The following is a 20608-nucleotide window of genomic DNA, read 5'->3' as shown; positions in this document are numbered from 1 at the left end:
GAAGTAGTTTAGAGAACCAAGAAGCTGTTAGTCGCAGAAGCTTTCAAGCAGTTAAGGAAGGTAGGTTTTTTCAGCTCCAGCTGACTCATACAGGTTTAGACCAAAGGAGGAGGGTGATGAAGTACCATATGAAAATCTAGTGAAGAAAAGCAACATTTAGAAGGGGGAACGAAAGCTACAACCAAAACCCAGGATGGTCTTAATCTTCTCTTGCACTAGAGAAATCCAGTGGAAACCTGGCATAAGCCTTTAAAAGACAGATCTCAAAGCAGCTCATGCCTGTCTGTGAGAAAGATCTGACAAGAATTATTTGCAGTAATGGGCAAGAGCCCCAGATGCCATACAGCATGACCTGGGAACAAACTGCACTGTCCAGAAAGTTAATAAAGGTATTATAGTACACATAAAGATTTTTTTCTTTAAAGTTGTATTTTAGGTACAGCATTTTTGTTCTATAAATTTTATGTCTGAGACTGAGCTACCCTCTAAGCATTCAGTATTTGGCTGCAGTCAAGGCTGAGAGTTGAACTGAATACCCTCCTTTCAGTCTCAGTGAAAAAGGAACATTAGGTCTTTGACACAACAGCTGAAAAAGCAGGAAAAAAAATAAAGAAAAATAAAAACAGCAAAAAAAATGCTGTGCCTGTGATTCCAGGAGAGAGTTGCGTGGGGTTTTTAGGGTGTTGTTTTTTGAATTTTAAGGGGGGTTTTTTTAGTACAGTACTTGCTAGACAGGCAGACTTGAAAACATCAGCAAAATAGCTGCTTGTTGCACTTTGTTTCTACTCTGCTCAAGCAAACGAGCTCTGTTTACATGTTTTGTGTAAATAAATAGCACTGCACATATACACACAAACTCACAACCTTCAAATCATATACTTCTCTTCCTGAGAAGAGCAACTTGGCAAGGTCTCAAGAATTAGCTGTCTCCTGGGCTCTGAGAGTAGAAATAATACAAGCCAGGTTTTCTGAATACTGATGTCAGATAGCCAGATATTGACTAACACACATTGTGGCTCTGTGTCTTTTGTGTGCTCAGCTACCTTGCAAAGGAACTGAGCAGTAAGTATCTCAGTGTCTGCAGCTCAGATTAACAACTGGCCTTCCAATCTACATCAGAGATGATGTTAAGAATGAGAGTAATATGATTCTTTTTGCCTTTTTTAAACTGGCACTTTTGACCACTATTATCAGACATCTCTTCTCTGGGCCAGACCACAGAAAAGCAGGATGTGAGACAGTTCATGCTCCAGAGGTGTTTACTTTTATTAGGCATCCCTGTGTTACCTCGAATGGATTTTGCGACAAGCACAGACACCAGTTCAGCAGAGCAAGTAAGCACTGCTTGGTTTTGGTCATGCCTGAACTTTGCCTTCATTAGATGTATGAGCTTGACACATCCAGCAGTGTAAGTCTGAAGCACAGAGCATGCATCTAACACATGGTAAGAATATACATCACTCTTCCTTTCCAGAAACATGGGTCTAAAAACTAAATAGGAGTTAGGAAATAGACAAAACTCTGTAATATCAAACTTCCAGGAGACTTAGAAGTAGCAGCAAAGCATTTGTGCATTTCACATCCCCAGCTAATTTCAATCTTTTGGATGTCCACATCAGATGGGCAAAAATCCAAACAGATCTAGATCCAGTTTTGACATGTGTTATTAGGCCTCTGGGAGACCAGGATTAGGTTATCTGATTAAAAGCTAACCATAACAGAAAAAGATCCAGCAAGGATCAGAAGCAAAACAACAGGTCAACCTGAACAAACTCAACAGCAAAACTGGAGCATGTGAATCAGCTACTCCTACAACTACCAATTAGACCATATTCCCCTAGTGTGAAACATACCAAGATGAGTCAAAACTCTTCCCCAAAAACACCTTGAAAACTGAAGGTCTTAAGGGGTATGGGATTTATTATGGGATGCAGGGAGAAAGAACATTTTGGGATTGTGTAAAACTTATCACAGTACTGTGAGAATATGCAAGATGCTATGAAATGTTCAGAGGAAGGCATTAGGTGGAGGAAGACTGGTATAAAAGTGGGTAAGGGACAAATAAGTAAGGGAAAATAGCAAGGAAAAAGGATGAATAGGGCAGGTCCAGTGCAAATGAGTGTCTGGTTCATACACTTGTCTGACTAAGCCCTGCCCTTGATCATGACAGTCCATCCTATATTGTCATTAAACCCTATACCTCTCTTCTTTGTGGATATACTTTCTATTTTGAGTGTCAACATCTGAACTCCAGCCTATTTCAAGCCAGACTGGCCAGCAAGTAAATAAGGTCCAAGTGCCAGCAACTGGAGTGAGAACATCAATCTCAAGGGGCTAGAAACTACTCAGAGCATTTAAAATTGGCTGGGAGAGCACACAGAGCTTTGCGTGTGAGGTTCTATGCAAATTCCACCAGTGAACTTCCATTGTGAGGAGTTGGAAAGGAGGAAAAGGATGGGGCTGTCCACGCAGTTCTTGCCTCAATGCTCTGTGTGTGTGTTTATGTGGGTGTCAATAAAAGCTCTGGTTTAGTCTCTGCTGCCCTGCACAGCCAGCTGTGTATGCATTTTCTGTACGTCAGCGTGTGCATGCACACACACCTCTGGGGAATCCTCATGGCTGGCCCTGGGGACACAGCAGTCCTGCACTTACCTATTCAGCTATGACAGGAGATATTGCCCCTGGGACACAAGGCCCCCCATGCTTGGCTACCTCGAACAACTGGCACGGCTAAAAGGACACATACCTTTAGCAAGTTTCTTAGCAAAGCTATCAGTAACACTTTGAAGGCAAAGGGTCTAGATCTCCCTTAGATTTGGGGTAGTCTCTAAGACTTTTAGTTGCAGACTGTTTAAGCTGTCCTGGCATCTCTTGGAACACACTCCATGCAGTTGTGCTAAGGCATTTTTTAAAGCACTGAGTATTTAAATGATAGTAAAAAAATGTACTGGCATTCTCGGACACTGTCCTGCTTCAACTGGATGACTTCTGGTTCTTTTAATAGCCCTTGAAATTCCTATGTGCTAAACACATTTGAAAAGAATCTTGACCAGTTCTTTCCAAGCCAGGACTCATTTAACAGAAAAGTAACATAAATAAAGCAGACTTATAGGTGAAACAAAGTACACATAAATTAAACTACAGGAACATTTTCAATAAGATCACCTTGGAGAAACCTGTGAAGAGATCTCCATAAAGAATAACGCCACTTTTAAATATTAATGGTCTACACTAAAAAAACATGTATTTACTGGCAGCATACTGCCCAAGGAATAGGGTCTAAGCTAATTCATTGTGGCAGTAATCCACTCACAAATATCAAGAGTTCTCGAGAGGAAGAGTTTTTCCTTCATCACCAATAACTTCTTTGTAAGTCCATTCTTTTACTTTGGTTGTGGAACATAAGCATTCTGAGGACAGCTGTATCTCTCTTTATTTGGCTTTCTAGACTAATACTCTGAAACATTAATTACCTGGAAAGGAGCCAAGTGAGATTTCCAACTAAGTCCATGAAGACTGTTTGCACTCTTATTTATACTGGCATGAAAGGTTTTAATTGATAAAAATGTACTTCAGAATCACTATGGCTGATGATCTTTTTCATACCTTAGGGAAGTCTTGGTCCAAAGCTGTATTAGTCTTCTTGGAAGCTGACACTTCTCATAGCTAAGACACCAAGCAGCAGTGGAAATTCCTGATTCTTGTCACATATGCAACAGGAGCTGTCAGAAAGGCTTTACACTGTCACACCGGGAATGACAAAGCACCACTCAGACGAAACCACCACACGTGGTCTCCTAAGGGTAAGGTAATCCTTTTATAGAAGGATTCATAAGGAGCAGAGCTAACTCCAAACATCTTCCATTCTAGTTCATGGCATGAAATAAACAGAGATGGATAGTGTCTGGTATGTGGGCATAGCAGGAACTAAATGCTTCTGTGGACAGTGGCTGCAGCAGCTGAAGACAACAATGAGAATCCATAGCTCCTGATGGGCACAGAATAACAGAAGAGCTGTCCACTGAAACCCACAGAAATTTCAAACTACCTTTCCATCTCCACAAAAAAACCAAAACCACTGCTAGATATTCTGATACAGCAGTTGTAAGAAAAAACAATGCTGTCTCTTTATAGTTGTATTAATGACAAAAATAATACTCCCAGTTTCCGCTAGAACTACTGAAGTTAAGCTTTGATAACTCAGGACAGAAATGTAGTTTAATAGGAGTTTCTGCTGCAATAATATGACCTTCTTTGCCCCCAGAAGAGATACACACTATCAACATGCACAGAAGTACTGGGCAACAGAAGAAAGGCTGTGACCATCTCAGCAGGGTCTGGGGCATAGGAAGTTGCTTCATTAAAACACGGCACTGAATTCTTAAAAGATTTCACACTACTCCAATGACATTTCACCAAACAAAGAAGTAGGTTTAAGAAATTCTCCCTTCCATGGAATTAGACTGCTCCAAGTTTGAGGAAAAGATGTCTCGAAGACTAACCAGCCCTACACTACAAAGGTTTCACAACTCTCAAAAGAAAATACAGTTTTTTAGTAAACTAGGGTATCACAAATTTATGGCCATTTCTTGTATTAGCAGATATCAAGAAAAAACTAGGACACTTTTCTTAATACAGAGAGGTCACTTAAAGTGCCTTTATTAAATACAACAGTCAAAACTTCATACAAATAGAACATCTACATGAAATGTGCTTCTAGTTTTGAACACTGTCCAGTCAGGAAAGAGAGGCAATCAACCAGCCTGACTGACCTAAAGCTATAACTAGACAAGGAAAGCTGTATAGATAAATTTGGTGAAGAACATATGCAGAGCTTGGAGCTGGACACATTTCTTTGGCAACTGAAGCTTTAAAGACTAGAAAGACAGAAAGAAAATGAAGAAAAAAAAAAAAAAAGGAAATTGCAGTTCACTCCCCATCTAGTCACAATTATCAGCATGAGTTTGGCAGGCATCCTAGATTAGATAAATTTCAGATCTGTATTTAAGGTAACAGTGACTGTTTAGATTTTGTCAGAGATCTAAAGGTGAGTTTTGAAGAAAATACCGAAGCACTTAAGGCAAATACTGGTTCAGGGGTGTAAAATTTCTAAAGACAGAACTAGTAAAAGACTTGGACACAAAAGGTACTTGTCTAAATGTCCTCCAAACTGTATAGTAAGATTCACATAAAGTCAAAAGCTGAGAGATGGCACCAATTTCCTGATAATATGCTTATAACACAAAATATGCAATAAAATGGAATGCTTAGATTTGCATGCATTTGCTTATTAGGTTCCTAGCATCCCTCAGTAACTACATCAATTCCAGATCAATGAAAATACATGTATCACAACACAGTAAATTCACTGAATGACATGAATGTCTGAACATTTTATTATTGATTTATAAGTATATAATACGAATATGCATATAATACGAAGACACAGAAAACCATAAATTAGTTTATCCTGTAATACACTACAGCAACAACAGAAATACAAACTTCAGACATAGATACTCATCATTTTATGCAATCTATCAGGTAACATTCCTTCACCATCCACCTACGGGCTGAAGCAGACATTTTAGTGAAGGCATGACCAAGACATGATTAGACAAAATGTTTCAAGCCATGAAACAGATTAAATCTGTCATACAAAAGGCTTTGCTTAAAATGACTCATTACTTTTTCCCAGACATTTTATCCTGGGATAGAACTGGAATACCTCAGAAAGTATATTGTGTGAGTCATATTTTTCAAAATTTTCACATACCTTTTTTTTAAGCCATTAAATAACTGTGCAAACCACCACTGGATTGCTTGAGTTAGTTTCCATTGAACCGTTCTCATACAGGAAAACCTCATACAACAGCCCAGAACTTTCCATCTCTCCCTTTCACAAAATTCTCTCATTTTAGTTCCAACAGGAACTGACAAAATCTGTGATTTTAGTTTTCAGAAGGTGTATTAGAAATTTCCCTGTAATAAATACCTCACAAATACCTGCATGATGAAAAGTTATTAATCATCTAAAAAAAATTAAGTACTGCACAGGCTCACTGAGTAGTAGCAATGCTAATCATATATTTCACTTATTATTAAATATCGAAGTACATACCTATAGCAGAAATTCCATAGTCACAGAAATAAACCAAGTTTATCCCTGAAAACCAAAACACTTAGAATTCTCAATCTTTTCAAAGTCTACTGATAAACTGACAGAGGCACTACCAGCTCTAAAAAAAAAAAAGTACGGTGTTCCCTAAAAATATCACCTCAAGTGAAAAGCATGCTCCACAAGTGGCTGCTTCTATATAAGCTACTTCCATTTTTTCCTACACAAGGACAATGGCATGTTGCAGCATTCCTTGCCTCCACATCCCTTTCATATTTCACTTAAAAGCCTTACATGCTAAAACAAGTGAGACTGTGAAACCTTTAATATGAAAACCACACAAAATATAGGATTTATTCTGGTCCAGAACTGGTAATCTAAAATTAAGCAGCTAGTCTAAGAAAGCTATACAGGTACACTGTCACCCAGTGGAGTCAGTGGTGGAATAAAATGGTCCCTGGACAAACAGCTTAGAGCCCACAGTAAGACAGGAGGATTTTCTTTCTACTTTGAGATAAAATACAACAAATAGAATGAGCTTGTAATTTTGGGAAAAAAAGGAGCGCGGAGGGAGAAATATATACTGATCATTGTTACCATATATTAAACAAAACAGAAAAGTTATAGTTGTATGACCACTAAAAATAGATTTGAACTGTCCTGAAATGGAAGATGTGCAGTATTTCTTTTATCCTATAAAAAGAACCAGTAAAGCAGAAAGGGAGCTAAAGAAAATAAAATCTTCTGAAAAAAAATCTGTTTAAAAGTTACTGGAGCCGATGAAATAGTTGCATTATTTTGACAACTATTTTTTTTTCAGTGCTAGTTAGATAAATAATGGGATAATTACCTTATAATGCCTTATTATCTAACAATTATTCCAAACCATTTATCCGACACACAGCAATATCAGCTTATACTTCATGTTGTTATATCAGATTATACTTCATGTCCTTCATTATTTCTATATTTATTACAAGTAACACTTCTACCTTAGAAGTAGTGCATCCACAACCATATTAAAAAAAAAAGAAATACACACACACAAAAACAAAGTAAAAGAATTCTTCCCTGATGATCCAAAACCTGAAGGAATCTTTCAACATCATAACTTGTATCACAGTGCCTCCTCTAACAACTAACATTAGGTCTCTTAGAAAAAGGAAGCAGATAGTAATCAGCCTCCATCTTTTTCCTTCCTTCTCATTTTTCCAGAATTCTTCCTCCTTTACTTTATCCCTGAACGCCTCCTTGGCATGATCTGATGAAGAAACTATGTAAAAGCTGTGAGAAATACATTAATTTGCTCTGCAAAGATAAATTACTAAGATAGAGTGGTATATATACCCCAAGGCTCAAAAAAAAAAAAAAAAAAAAAAAAAGCCAAACCAAAACCACCAATATTCCTCAAAACTTGCCTGCACCACCTGACACCAAATACTTCTACACACTGATTAACACAAACTTGTCATTTGAAAGTATCTTCCCTTTACTGCTATTTATGTAACCCCTCAAAACTATAAAAATGGAATTATATACACACCAGCTACCTACTTCAAGGCTGTTCATGAGTGGCTGCTATTAAACTTTTAAAAAACACTGAAGCAGAAACTCATTTCAAAGAAACATGCATATGCAGCCTCTATAGAAAGAGGGAAAATGAGCAGGTCAAACCCTTCAGACTGATCAGCCTTGCTAATAACCTTTATCAGAAAATGCTCCACGGCCAAACTGCATTGCTGACAGAAATTTAGAATCCAAAATCAGAGCTGAAGAAATAACAAGTTCTTTGTCCTAAAATGTGAAAAAGAAAACTACTATATCCATTAGGTTTGAAGTCTTAAGAGTATCAAGTCATCCAGGTGAAAGAATTAACTTTTCTCAAAAAGAAACAGAAAACTGCCAAGAGTTCCACACAGCCCCTAAAAAGCAGGGTGGGGGGGTAATCTGTGCAGGTCAAAGCATTCGCATTCACTGCACTGTAGATGAGAAGAGTGAGTAGCTCATACACCAGAAATTAAAGTATTTTTGCTTTCCTGAAGGGCTCCTGAAAGACCATCCTTCCTCCATCTGGGTGGTGCTACCTGCTTCCTCAGGACATTTCCAAGACTTGGACCAGTAACCTCATGCAGCCCCCAGGGAAACACAGATAATACGGGGGTACGTGGTAGATTAATTACTACTCATTAGACAACGAAAGCAGGTGAGCGTCACATTGTAAGCACGTTGTAGGAAAACATATCCATGGACTCCTTAAGGCTCAGACATCCAAACAAATCAATTCAGCGACAGCAGCTGCAGTGGGTTACCTGATCCACCGCCCAGCCCACGTGCACACACACATCCACAGTTACCTGGGCTACCTTATCAACAAGGAACCAGGACTTTGGCCCACGGCAGCATTAACTACTCGGAAATTTAGGACACAGAGATGCTGTCTGATTGTGTCTGCTAATGAAATATCCCATAGCATGCCAAAACACAGGTATCGTAATCTCATCAGCTCAATTCTACAACTTCAGTTTTTCTAGGCTGAAGGGAAAGGAAGGATGAATCTATGAAAAATGTCTCAGGTTTACTTTTCAAGGCTGCCAATGTCTTTAAACATCTCAGAGGTGCTTTAACAAAAAGGTTTGACTTTCTTGCTAATGTCTCCTGAAAAGTTCTCAAAATCATAACAAACAACTACCCTAAGAGAACACTGCAGGATTTCTAAAATGCTGAGCCTCCATAACAGCCAAGCCATCCATTATATCCCAGCCTTCTTCTCATCAGTAAGATGTGACAGTGTGTTGAACTTGCCAAATGAGCAGGAAAACCTACAAACACTAAACTGTCTTGTAAAAACAAAGACCAACGAAAGAAGGAGGCAAGTAATGGGCTTCCCTCTCATTTCTTCTCTATTCCCATCTCATCAGTCTCTGTAAAGGCACAGAGCACCTCCTCTCCCCTCCCCTCTGGCTATGCAAGCGCTGTCTAGCAGCCTCTGCTAGCATGGAAAACAAGAAACAAGCCATGGACTCTCTCAGATCTTCCACACAGCATGCCCACACGGAGAACTCAAAGCTTCACAAGAAGTCCAACCACTAGGAGCAAGGATAAAAGCCAGCAATAAATAAGTAAATATGCAATAATTAATTCCCTTTCTGTGTTTTTCAAGAACATGCATATTCTCATGTCTGCATGGCATAAACACACACTGCAATTTTTTCTACAGAGAATATCAGGCCAGTTTAACAGTTCAGGCACTCAATATTGTAATTATTTCTTTTTTAAAAATATCATCTATTAATTTTCAAAGAGCCTTGAAAGGAACTGACAGCTAATAGGATAGACAGCACTGTTTCATAACAGCTTGCAAAAAAATTCAGTCTATTTTTAGTCAGGTGAAAAGAATGTGTTTTTTTTTTTAAAAAAAACACCCTCCTATAAAATAAAGATGTTTTAATTTATAACTGACCATGCAGCTGATATGTCAAACCAATCTCCAGGTGAAGAGTATCATGTATTTAAATCCTCAAAAGAGATCTGTGTGCATATACAACAGCCACATTTTAATCTTTATTGCACAATAGCACATCATGCTGTTAAAAAAATCTTACTATTTAATGAATGACATTCATATGAATCTCAGACAAATGCATCTTTTTCTAATTGTGTGTTATGACCCTTTAAAAGGACCTCTTCATCTAGGACTACCATTAGTTCAACCACGAGCATGTTCTGCTCAAAACCAGACTGATCAGATGTCGGGTGCTGCATAACATTCATTTTGATAAATATCTGTATTATACACCAAATTCCCACACAGCAATGCCAACAGAAGTCTTTCCAAAAATTGAGTTAACACCTGTTTCCTTTACTATTTTCACTCCATCATCCTCCCTGCTACCACCACCATTTTATAAGTCTTGTATTTAAAAATTTTAGACATAAGAGTGGGATAAAGGTTAACAAATAAACATTTGCATTTTCTCTCCTCATTCTTAATTTTGAATACGTAAATACTAAAATGTCTCTCAAAGCTCTTCTTATATTTCTCCATTTTGGAAAGGTGACTTAACATCCCATTCCCCCCCACCATTTTCTGGATCTCTCATTGCTGGTATTTTGTTATAACTACAGCTGGTGAAAAGCAATTCGGCTTGCTTCTACATATCATACATAAATATACTTATAAATCAAATTAAATTGCTCATTCTGGCTTTTCAAACCACCCATGCCACACGGCACTCGTTAATTTTGAAAGATATCTTTTAGCCTGTTTCCTTAAGATAGCATTCAGTGCCTTATCATGTCTCTCTAAGCTGAGCCATTCAATAAAATAAACTTTAGACCATCATTTCAGCCTAAGGCAGTTGGAGAGCTTAAAATTAATAGCAATTTTTTTTGCCAACGTCCAACATTAAAATAGTGAAACAGAACATTCAGGGGGTCTTTTGCATACAGCCAAAATGTGTGTTGTATAAATAATGGGGGGGAAATGGTATTATGTTTCTCTAGACTGAAGCAGTTTCAAAAATAAAAATGCCCTAAAATGCAGCTGCAAGCAAAACCGAAGTGAGCGGGGCTGGTTTATTTAAAATCAACAAAATAATCACCAGGAGGCTATTTCACGTCAGAAGACTTAAACGTACATTTAGTACCTTTAAGTATTACTCTGAAAATGAAACAGCTACTTGAAATAACACTAATCTGACTGACAGATAAAATAATTGCTTTGAAAACACTTCTGAGTCATTTTGTCCTTACCTGCAGGCATGAACCATTGCTGCATGCAGCGACTGCTCCATTTCCTAGCACAGACTTGAACAGGGATCACATCTATCTGTCTCACAGAATGTGACTAACAGGGGGGGATTTGCGATTCCTGAGCTACTTTCCGAAGGAAGGACACTCCCTTTTGCACATAGCAGGGCACGGAAGGCTCGGCCAAGTTCTGTTTGCCGCCCGTGCGGAGGGCAGAGCGCGGCGGGGTCTGGGGGCGCCGCTCGCCCGAGGGCGCGGGGTCCGCACCGGCCCAGCCCAGCCCAGCCCGGCCCGGCCCGGCCCGCCATCCGCATGCTGCAGCCCGCCGGGCTCCGGGCACAGCCCGCCACCCCCGGCAACACCGCACAGAGCTCGCCCCGGAGGGCCAGGCTGGGCGGGCGGCAGGGCGCGGGGTCCAGCATGCAGCAGGCGGACAATGCCAGCAGCCGCGCCGAGGCACAGCCAGAAGCCCCGCGTTCATGCGGACGGGGATGCGGCCGTACCTTTCTGGAGAGGACGACTTCTCAGAGTTAACTGACATCAGCAGCTCAGTCTTCTGCTTGATTTCTGGAAAAATCAGAAAACGTTCACCACCGACGCCGCCTGCCCTCGCCTTCCGGAGGTGTCGCTGCCCTGCGCCCTTTTGTCCGCCGTGGGCCCGGGACGCGGCGCTGTGCGAGGCCGCCCAGCCGCGCTCGGAGGGCCGGGCCCGCGCACATGACCGCGCGCGGCGGGCGGAACCATCGCCAGGCGGGGGGCGCCGCTCCGGCCCGAGCCCGCGCCGGGCCCGCGGGGGCCGCGCCACCGCTGCCGCCGGCGGGGGGGACGCGGGGGGAGCCTGTGGAAGGGAAAAACGCCCAAACAAAGGATTCCCGGCACGGAGCGTTTTCCCGGGTACCGTGCTAAGAGGTACCGCACACCCGTGAAAGCCTCCAGATCAAAAGCCCTAAAAAATATGGCTCTTTGAATTCATTTTTTGTCACAAAAAGCGAGGTGTTAAATCACTACTTTCACACACGGATGAGAAACCAGACGTGGAAAAGGCTGGGCACACCTGGATTTTGGGTTTTAGTGGTCTGCCTCTAAGGTTCCCCAAAAACACTATGAAATGTAATGTTTCGATTTTCTTCCTTTTTTTTTTTTTTTTTTTTTTTTTTTTTTTTTCATTTTTTTCCATACCTAGCAATGCACCCAGAGGGTGGTGGTGCACAGAAGAGGCTCCCCAGGGAGCAGTCCCAGCACCAGCCTGACAGAGCTCCAGAAGCGCTGGGACAGTGCTCCTGGGCCACTGATGTGGCTCCTGGGAATGGTGCCGTGCACGGCCATGAGTTGGTCCCCATGATCCCGGTGGGTTCCCCCCAGCTCAGCCCATTCTGTGATCCCCAGTCCAGCACTCAAAGGCCTGGGCCGGTGCCTCGTCACCAAAGGCCGGCAGCGCACCCGGCACGGACACACACGAGATGCTGCCGGAGCAGAACAGAGACTGCTGAGATGTGAATTCCCCAGCTCTGGTCGTGAGGTTTGTGACCCAAAAAAAAACCCGAGAGAACAAAGTAAGGGATGTGAGCATAATTTTAAGATCTTATTCTCGCCAGAGACAGTAGTGCCACCTATGGCAGCGGTAAGACCTGAGGAACACTGTCCACTTGTAAACAGCCACAGTAAACCTGAACTGCTTGGGATTAACCATCCCACAATGGAAGACCTTCAAAGTGACTTTTCTTCCTCTCTTCACACATATCTCAGGTACAAAGCCATAGAAATTTCTCGAAACAGAAGAAGAGAAGCTGGGTAGCTAGATTTATTAAATTTTTTTTCAACCAAAGTTACAAAAATATTATTACTGTCTGAATTATTTTATCACTCTCATGCTCTGGTGGAAGGCTTGCCAGCTAGCAACTGATCATCCTCTTTTTAAGCATATACCATTTGTTCTTCCCCAAACATACTGATCAGAGCAACCTCCAAGAAGTATCTCAGTTCTCACCTCTGAAGTAGATGCTTCTCAGATCTTTGAAATCAGGTCTATGAAATGTCAGTATGTTCACAACTGGCTCTACTGAATGACTGCAAGTGCCATAAAAAACTTCTTTTACCATTGTCCATTCCAGGCAGCAAGTGGTCCTGCAGTCACCGGTACCAGGATATTTCTCTGCACACCCAGACTCATATCCCAATGCAGGGATGAAGTAAAGTTCATTTCCCTACCACAGATCCTTGGCACCAACTGACTATAAATATAGTCCTCAATTTGAAAGTCCAACAAATTTTTAATTCCTTCTGAAGATCCTTAAAAATGAAAATTGATTACATAAACAGATATTAACAAGTCAGGATTTTATGGCAAAACAAAACCCACAGAGTAGGGAACAAAGTGATGCAAGTTATTTATTCCATAACTAAGCCTCCACATAGGCTTTGCAATGGGTGTCTAGATTATTAGACTTTATTGCCAAGAGTACACTCCAAGATGTTAAAAACAAATCCAAGATATAAGATACTTCACTGCAAATTTTGAGTCCCTGAATTCTCTATGAGATGCACAGATATTTCTCCATGATGGTATTATAGCACATAATTTAATTTCACTTTTAGTAACCAAGTGACAACAGAGACTTATTAAATATAGCTGCAAAAAGATTTTTTTTAAAATGAGACCTCATAGAAAAAAAAAATTTAACGTCTTAATGAGCATTCTACTCCACAATTAGATAACACTTTCATCACAAGTTTTTGGGTTTTTTCTTTCCTCTGTTTCTCTTCTGTCAATTTGAAACATTTGCTTATTTGGGATTTACCAATCTTCTGTCTCTGCTGCCTGAGATTTTTGCAAGTGGACCCCTTTGGTTCATTTTTAAAAGCAAAACTGCACCAGCAAACTCAGGCTGATACCTTCACTATCACTCCCTATACAAAACTGATGGTGGGAATAATATCACTAAAATAAAACATGAGTTTTACACTAAGTGCCTTTAGGCCGTAAGAGAATAATGGCTGCAGAAACAGCAATGTTCTCATTTGTTTATTTTGATTATTTAAAATTACAAATCCAGAATTCTGGGATCATTTACAGAATTTATTAGAACTTAGAAACTGCATCTCAAGTCCAATGCAGCAGAAAAACCCCTTCAAACTGCAGTCAGCACAGCACCACAAGAATGCAAATTACAGCAGTATTTGTTAAATTCAAAGTAACAGAAAAAGAAAAGAGAAAAAATGAAAGTTCTACAATTGATCGGCTCTTCCCAGAGGTTTCTTGGTTCAAGACCCTCTAACCTAACACAGAACTAACACTTCCACTTTCAGTTTACCTCAAGGACAGTGCCAAAAAGGCAAGAGCTGGGCTGTTCAGGACCTACACCTCTTACAGATTCAAAGAACCACACCTTTAATGGGCTTCGGGAGTGGATTTGGTTACTGTACTGATCAGCACCCAGAGGTACCATGAACCTCTGCTTAGTGAGTAAGCATTTACATCCTCACTGAAGAGCTTTGGGCTGTCCTAATTTCTGAAGCCACAAAAAAAAGCACTCTACACAGAACCACATCCAGAACAAGTCATAACACTGACTGAATAAAAGTTGAAAGATGAATGAAAATTAGGGCTTGCACATCTCAAAGCAGCAATTAAAGCAGTAATTTTTTTCAGCCTCAAAATAACAGTAAATTCAGGTATGGGGTAGTATCGTTGTCACCAACTCCTCAGTCATTTCATACACTTCATCAGCCCACTTTCAGTAATTTTGCACTGTGTACAGATCAAGTGGCAGACAACTGGCTCTCAGCCAACGCCTGAGAGAAGCAGATACACTAAGTCTCTAAAGCCATACTATTCAAGCTGTGATTGAATGAAAACAAAAACCAGAAAGGCTCTACACTGCCCAAAATGGCTTCCTAATCATCATGATTGGGTTTTTTTTTTCAAATCAAAGCAAAGCAGAAACTAACCATAATTTTATTTTTTTTTAGCCTAGATGTTTGCCTCCTCTGATACGTTCAAGTGGAAATTGTGTGTTAGACCAGAGAAAAAGGCATCAGATGAAGATAAAGCAGGAAGGCATTTGCTATGCCAAAAAATAAAAAGACTAGAGGCTTGGAAAAATGGCGAGTCCTAGAAAGAGATGCTGGCAGTTTCTAAACTCACAGGGGATTTGCCCGAGAGCATCATGCCAAAAGCTTCAAGCAACCTGAAGTTTCCACATCAATCTAGAACAAACCACCTCAGAAACTATAAGGGAAAAAATACTCCACATAAGATGCAGAAGAGAAATTCCATTATTTCAGCAATGTGAAAGAAGAACAAAAGAACTGATGTGAGAACTAGGGATCTCTGAGGGATATGTACATAATTTGGAAAAAAGAACAGAGGAGTAGAATTAGCCTGGAGTTTTGTTTATTTGTTTCATCAAATAAAAAAACACCCAAGAGCTCTCCACAATAAAAGAAAGTAAAAAATCCTAGCTGCTGTTTAAGCACAGATGGAAAAATGCGGACAAGGTATATGGCACTGCACAAACTGTTCCCTGTGACATATGGGTAGATATCAGAGTCACCACAATTTCGAAGTCAACTGACAGAAGTCACTGTTTCACTAAAAATTTAATCATGTCTACCACAAACAGATTATCTTGATGGTCTACAACATGTTTATCAGTCCAGATTAAAATATCTTACTGACAGCACATGTATTAAATTTATCCAGGGCAGAGATCCACTCTTGCAGAACTCAACTAATACAGCTTCTTTCTCCCACCACCCTTGTGCCTTTTGGGAGCAAAAGAAGAGACAAAGCAGCATCTAAACATAAGTACTTTCAATTTTTTGCAATGTAAACCCTGCCATACAAGTTTCCGTACATCCTTTCTAAAATAAATATTTTACTAAACAGATGCAAAAAAACCATACTTAATTTTTAATTAATAGGTAGGCTCATCCACACATTTTGGTGGTCTAATCTGATCATAAACCAGCAGGTTTAGTGCTTTTCTTCCATTTTCTGTGCAGTTTCTTGTGTCTTGTATGGCACAAGCTTGAGGGGCTTTTAGCCTTTCTTCTACACTATTTTTAAACATGTACTTCCTTATCAATATCCATCCTAGTCTATTCTCCACTGAATTTTCCATCCTTACATCACAGCTACAGCTGCTTGGATCTTACAATTTGTCTATAAAACCTCATCCTGCTGCAAGTTGACTACTTCCAGTGTTACTGTTAAAAGAAATAGTCCTGCTTCCCAAATGGATCTATGAAGACAGATCTGAAAGTATTAAACAAATCAAATTAATCAAACTAACTTTTCTAAGTAATTTTTCTGTCTTGAAGTCACGAAGTGCATTAGGAACTTTGGCATCAGTACTGTGATTTTATGTGGACAGATCTGTGTTTTGAGCTTTGGGTAATTGCTGTACAAGTGACATGCTAAAAAGCACAAAAGGCAATAAATTTACATTCTCCTGATGAGGCACTGGACTCCAGACAAAATTAGACAACTCTGCACACAACTTCAGAGGTTCACTGCTTTATATGTTTTAGATCATACTTTTAAAATAAACAGTTCTAAAAGACTGCTAGAATCATAGGCCTTGTGATTAAAACAGGGGTTTCAAAATGGCACACACACAGAGCAAGCCTAAACTTGACAAGCATATGAATACAAAATGGGGTAATACGGAAGCATAAGGAGTATAACTGCCCTAAAATAAAATAATCTTCCAGATGTTACTAAGCTTTTGAAGTGAGGAAAAAAAATAGTAGCTTTATGGACTTCTTTGGGTCTCTCATGGGTAACATTCACATCAATACTGATACACAAGCCAGAGTCTGCCTCACTGAAGAATAAGTGACAGAAAAACTAGCTGTTTGCAATCTCCTCTTGAGGAGATTACATTAATATTCTTAGTATTATTCTTCTTCAATATGTTAAATAATATTTCTGCTCAGAGCATGAGGAAATTACAATAGAACTTCTAAGGTTATGCCATACTTGAAATATTAAAATCACCATTTTAAGAAATAGCTTACTTGCAAATGATAAAGCAAACACTCTCCTTTCCTAAAGACATGTCAGTAATATCAAAATGCACTTTAAATTTTAAACATTTTGGTAAAAGTCATGTTTTAGTTACTGCTCTAAATGCAAAGCATGTTTTGAAAAAAACACTTCCTTGTCCCACACACAAGTTCTAGGGACCAGATAGTAGATACAAAGGGAAGTTTTTCCTATACACTGCACAAGTTCAACTACAGCTGGGTCCCACACATGCTCAGCTCAGCAGACAATATCTAGGAGTCAAAATCTAATGCTGGGAAAAAATTTATAGAATATTTTTTTTCAAGTCTTTCATTCTCCCTTACATAAAGGGGAAGATGGATTTACTCAGTATCTACGAGCACACTCAATGGACTCAATGTTAACAGTACTGACTCTTTTGAGAAATTATATGTTGTATCTGATCTTCTAGTGATCTCAGAGCCACTGCCTTTTACATTTCTGATATACTTAAAACTACTGGAACCATATGCTCAGATACTTTTAAAGAACATATTCATAGTAATGTCACTGTTGTCCTTCTAAACATTTTCCATACATGAGCTGTGGTTGAAAACTAATATTTTCACAAAATAGTCTAAGGAAAACCTGTCTTCCTTCAAAATGGCTGCTAGTCCCAGTTAGTATCCAGGGGTTAAGTCTACCCTAATTCTTAAAGACAGACATCCTTCACATGCAGATGACACTGCCAGTTGCTTAGCACTGTTCTCCTTAACAGAAACAGAGGCCAAAGCTGATCTGAACAACAGTACATAGCTTAAATGGTAGTTGTTGCCTTGTTTTTGGAGAAGAAAATGGAACACTATTTATTGAAAACTTACAGAACAATGGTATTTCATTCAAGAAAAATAACAACACCAGTACTACCATTTTACAACTTCATTTTACTGAATCTTCACCACGAGGAGGACACTGAAGAACACAGGATACAGAAAGGAGTGAAATGCAGCAGGAAGGAAGCACACACTGCAGATCACAAGAGTGAAAACGAGCTTGAGAACATCCACCATACAGTCAAGCTTGTTTCTGCTTCTCCAAAAGGGAAAAAAAACCCACAAAATGCACAGATGAATTTGCCTTTTTCTTGTTTAAATAATTAGTCTCCAAATATATAAATATACATAATTCACATGTTACATCTCTGAAGAACTTTTAATACAATCAGATTATATATTAAGTATTTTGAAGGAAGTTTGTAGATAAATTTGAGGAAGCACTAGATATTTAAGAAGAAAATCATTACTATATGCTACAATTACTCAATAAATGGCCCATTATGAACATAGGGAAGCAGAATTACCTATGGTTAACTAGTTAAATGTAACTATTAATTTGAATTTCTTATAGTCATCCACATAACTAATAATTCCTAAATAAAGGAATTCCATAATTCCTTAATAAAGTGCTTACTGAAATACAAAGGTGACAATAAGAGGAATTCTTCATTCTCATAGTTCTGCTGGGTCTGGCAGCATTTGCTGTACCAGCACCACATTGCTTTTCCCTCCCTCTTCCCATCTCAGGCCAATAAACAACTCTAACCAAAGGTTCTTTGAAAATCTGTGGTTTTACAAAAAAAGCCATTCGGCAAAGAAGAAGAATTTCTTCATTTTGCATAACTACTTATCAGATTAAATACCAGTAAGCACACCAAAGAAAGCACTACTAACCCCAAATATACCTGTGCTTGTTATTTCCTAATTATTGATGCACTGAACTTTTATTATTTGTAAGTATTTAACATTTATGAGAATGGTTTTGTTTGGAGGGAACAAGGAAACAGTTGAGAACATTTCCTGGAGCTGCTAGAAAACAGAAAGCTTGTTCCTACAAGTTTATTAATTTTAGGAGGAAAAAAAACCAAACAACTCAACCTAAAATATTCTAAGTATGTTAAAAAATATCCTCTGTCCTTTAAAAATTATTTCCTATTACTAGGCAAACCCCCATATTTCCATACAAAAATAGTTGGACACAAAGCATCTAGAGACAGAGTGAATTAAGAAGGCATTACTCTGTTAGATAAAACACAGTAAGTCATTTGCTGTATTTTCCAGACCTTGTCTAGAGGCAAGTGGTTTGTTGAGTGGACATGGACAGCTTTTCTGCTAAAGCTGAAAAAAATTCAACTTCCAGCAAAATGATGAGTATTAGACACCCTCAAACTATGTAACTTCTACTATCCTTACTATCTTAACTCAATGGATGAAGTGAATGATTTCTGATTTCTAATCCAAAATATTTCTAATTTATTCCTTTTATATTCTAGTGTACAATTATTACTGTGTTAGGATCCTTCTAATAATAGCATTTTCTTTTGGGTCTATAATTTGCCTAAATGTCTTAAGTGCTGTTCAAATTTTCAACTACTATTTTTCCATTTATTCATTTGTTATTATGTGCTTTTATTTTTTTTTCAAAATTCAAGAAGAAAAATAAATTGCTCTAATGTAGCAGAATGACAATTCCAGTTTTAAAGAAAAAACAGGTTTCTATTCATCCAAACTGAGTCAAGCATATGTTACCTTATAAAGACTAAAGCAGTGACTCATAAAATCTTGCACACACTGATTCCTCCCTCTCCTAGGAGATGAAGCTACATGATTTACCCAAAAGGATTAAATGAGGTCACAGTTATGGAATACATGTTATAACCTTAAACTTCACGTTAGAACCTCTTCTTAGTCTTATATTTCAGAATCATTCACTGTTCTAAAAAGACATACTTTTCCTTACAAAATTTACATATGGAAATCCTTATAGCAGAAATATTTTTAAATTGAGATATTTAGACAGCATATTCACAATATGCTTTTCAATAAGTTTTTATATTGTGATTATTCTCAGAGTTTGCACAACTGGTTTTTCCAAATACTCTTGCAAGGCTTTTGACATTTCTTAGCCAGCAGATCATCAGGCTCTTATACTCCTTGAATTTTCAGATGCAAAGACATTCTCAGCCCTGCTCCTCTAGGACATGACAAGGACTTGTTTCACCTTTTCCCAGGCTCATAAGAGTACAAGCAGTTCTCAGAAAAAGCTCCATCAAAAAAGCACATCATACCAAGCACAAAGCAAGCCAAAAATCTTTCCACTTTAGCAGTGACTTGTGCCCCACTGGGACATGGGCCCACATGGTGATCAGCTTACCCAAAGTCCAAGTCTTGAGGAACACTGGACAGGTTATAAAGTTGTCTCTGTCAAATTTCATATAAAATGTTCCATATTGTTTGTAAGAGAGACAAGGGGCAGAATACGGAAACAAAAAGTGTTTTCACATGAAGGAATAAGAGCAAGAGGAGCATCCTCAGCAGTTATTAAAAGTGCCAAACTAAGATACTGATGCCAGCTCTATCATGCCACACTCACCAAATAACATCATATACTCCTGGCTTTACCTCTAGTTCCTGCATTTGGACATGGTACAGCCCCGGTGTAAATAAGCCTGACCATGTCCACTCAGCAGTACAGGCTCTGAAACCAGTCACCATTGAATGAAATAGGAAGGATTTGTCTCACAGCAACATTCCCAATATTAAACAAACCTTGAAATTCTGTATCTGAGCAGCCAGCCACCCTTCAAGAATGCTCTTTGCAGCTTATTTCTTGTTGAAGACAACTGAAGGGCCTATACAGGCTCTGAAATCCTGCTCGAGCCTGCCAGACCAACATCAATTACTGCAAGGAAAAGG

General features: G+C 39.1%; 1 protein-coding gene across 4 annotated transcripts in view; it reads right to left on the bottom strand.

The window, feature by feature from the left end:
- SRPK2 (SRSF protein kinase 2) overlaps window positions 1-11539 on the bottom strand; it is an 87001-nt gene extending 75462 nt beyond the window's left edge. For 3 of the 4 annotated variants that reach the window (XM_083858924.1, XM_083858923.1, XM_083858922.1), the window contains exon 1: window positions 11371-11539. In XM_083858924.1, coding sequence (XP_083715050.1) covers window positions 11371-11408 — 38 coding nt within the window. In that variant the 5' untranslated portion in view covers window positions 11409-11539. Of the gene's footprint in view, window positions 1-11354 lie in introns of all 4 variants that reach the window. The other variant, XM_083858921.1, reaches the window with a different exon arrangement.
- Window positions 11540-20608: the final 9069 nt, after the last annotated feature.

The sequence above is a fragment of the Zosterops lateralis genome (genome assembly GCF_965231275.1).
Source record: "Zosterops lateralis genome assembly, chromosome: 4".
Lineage (NCBI taxonomy): Eukaryota > Metazoa > Chordata > Aves > Passeriformes > Zosteropidae > Zosterops > Zosterops lateralis.
The sequence above is the reverse complement of the archived record's forward strand: the minus strand, read 5'-3'. Positions and strand labels throughout refer to the sequence as shown.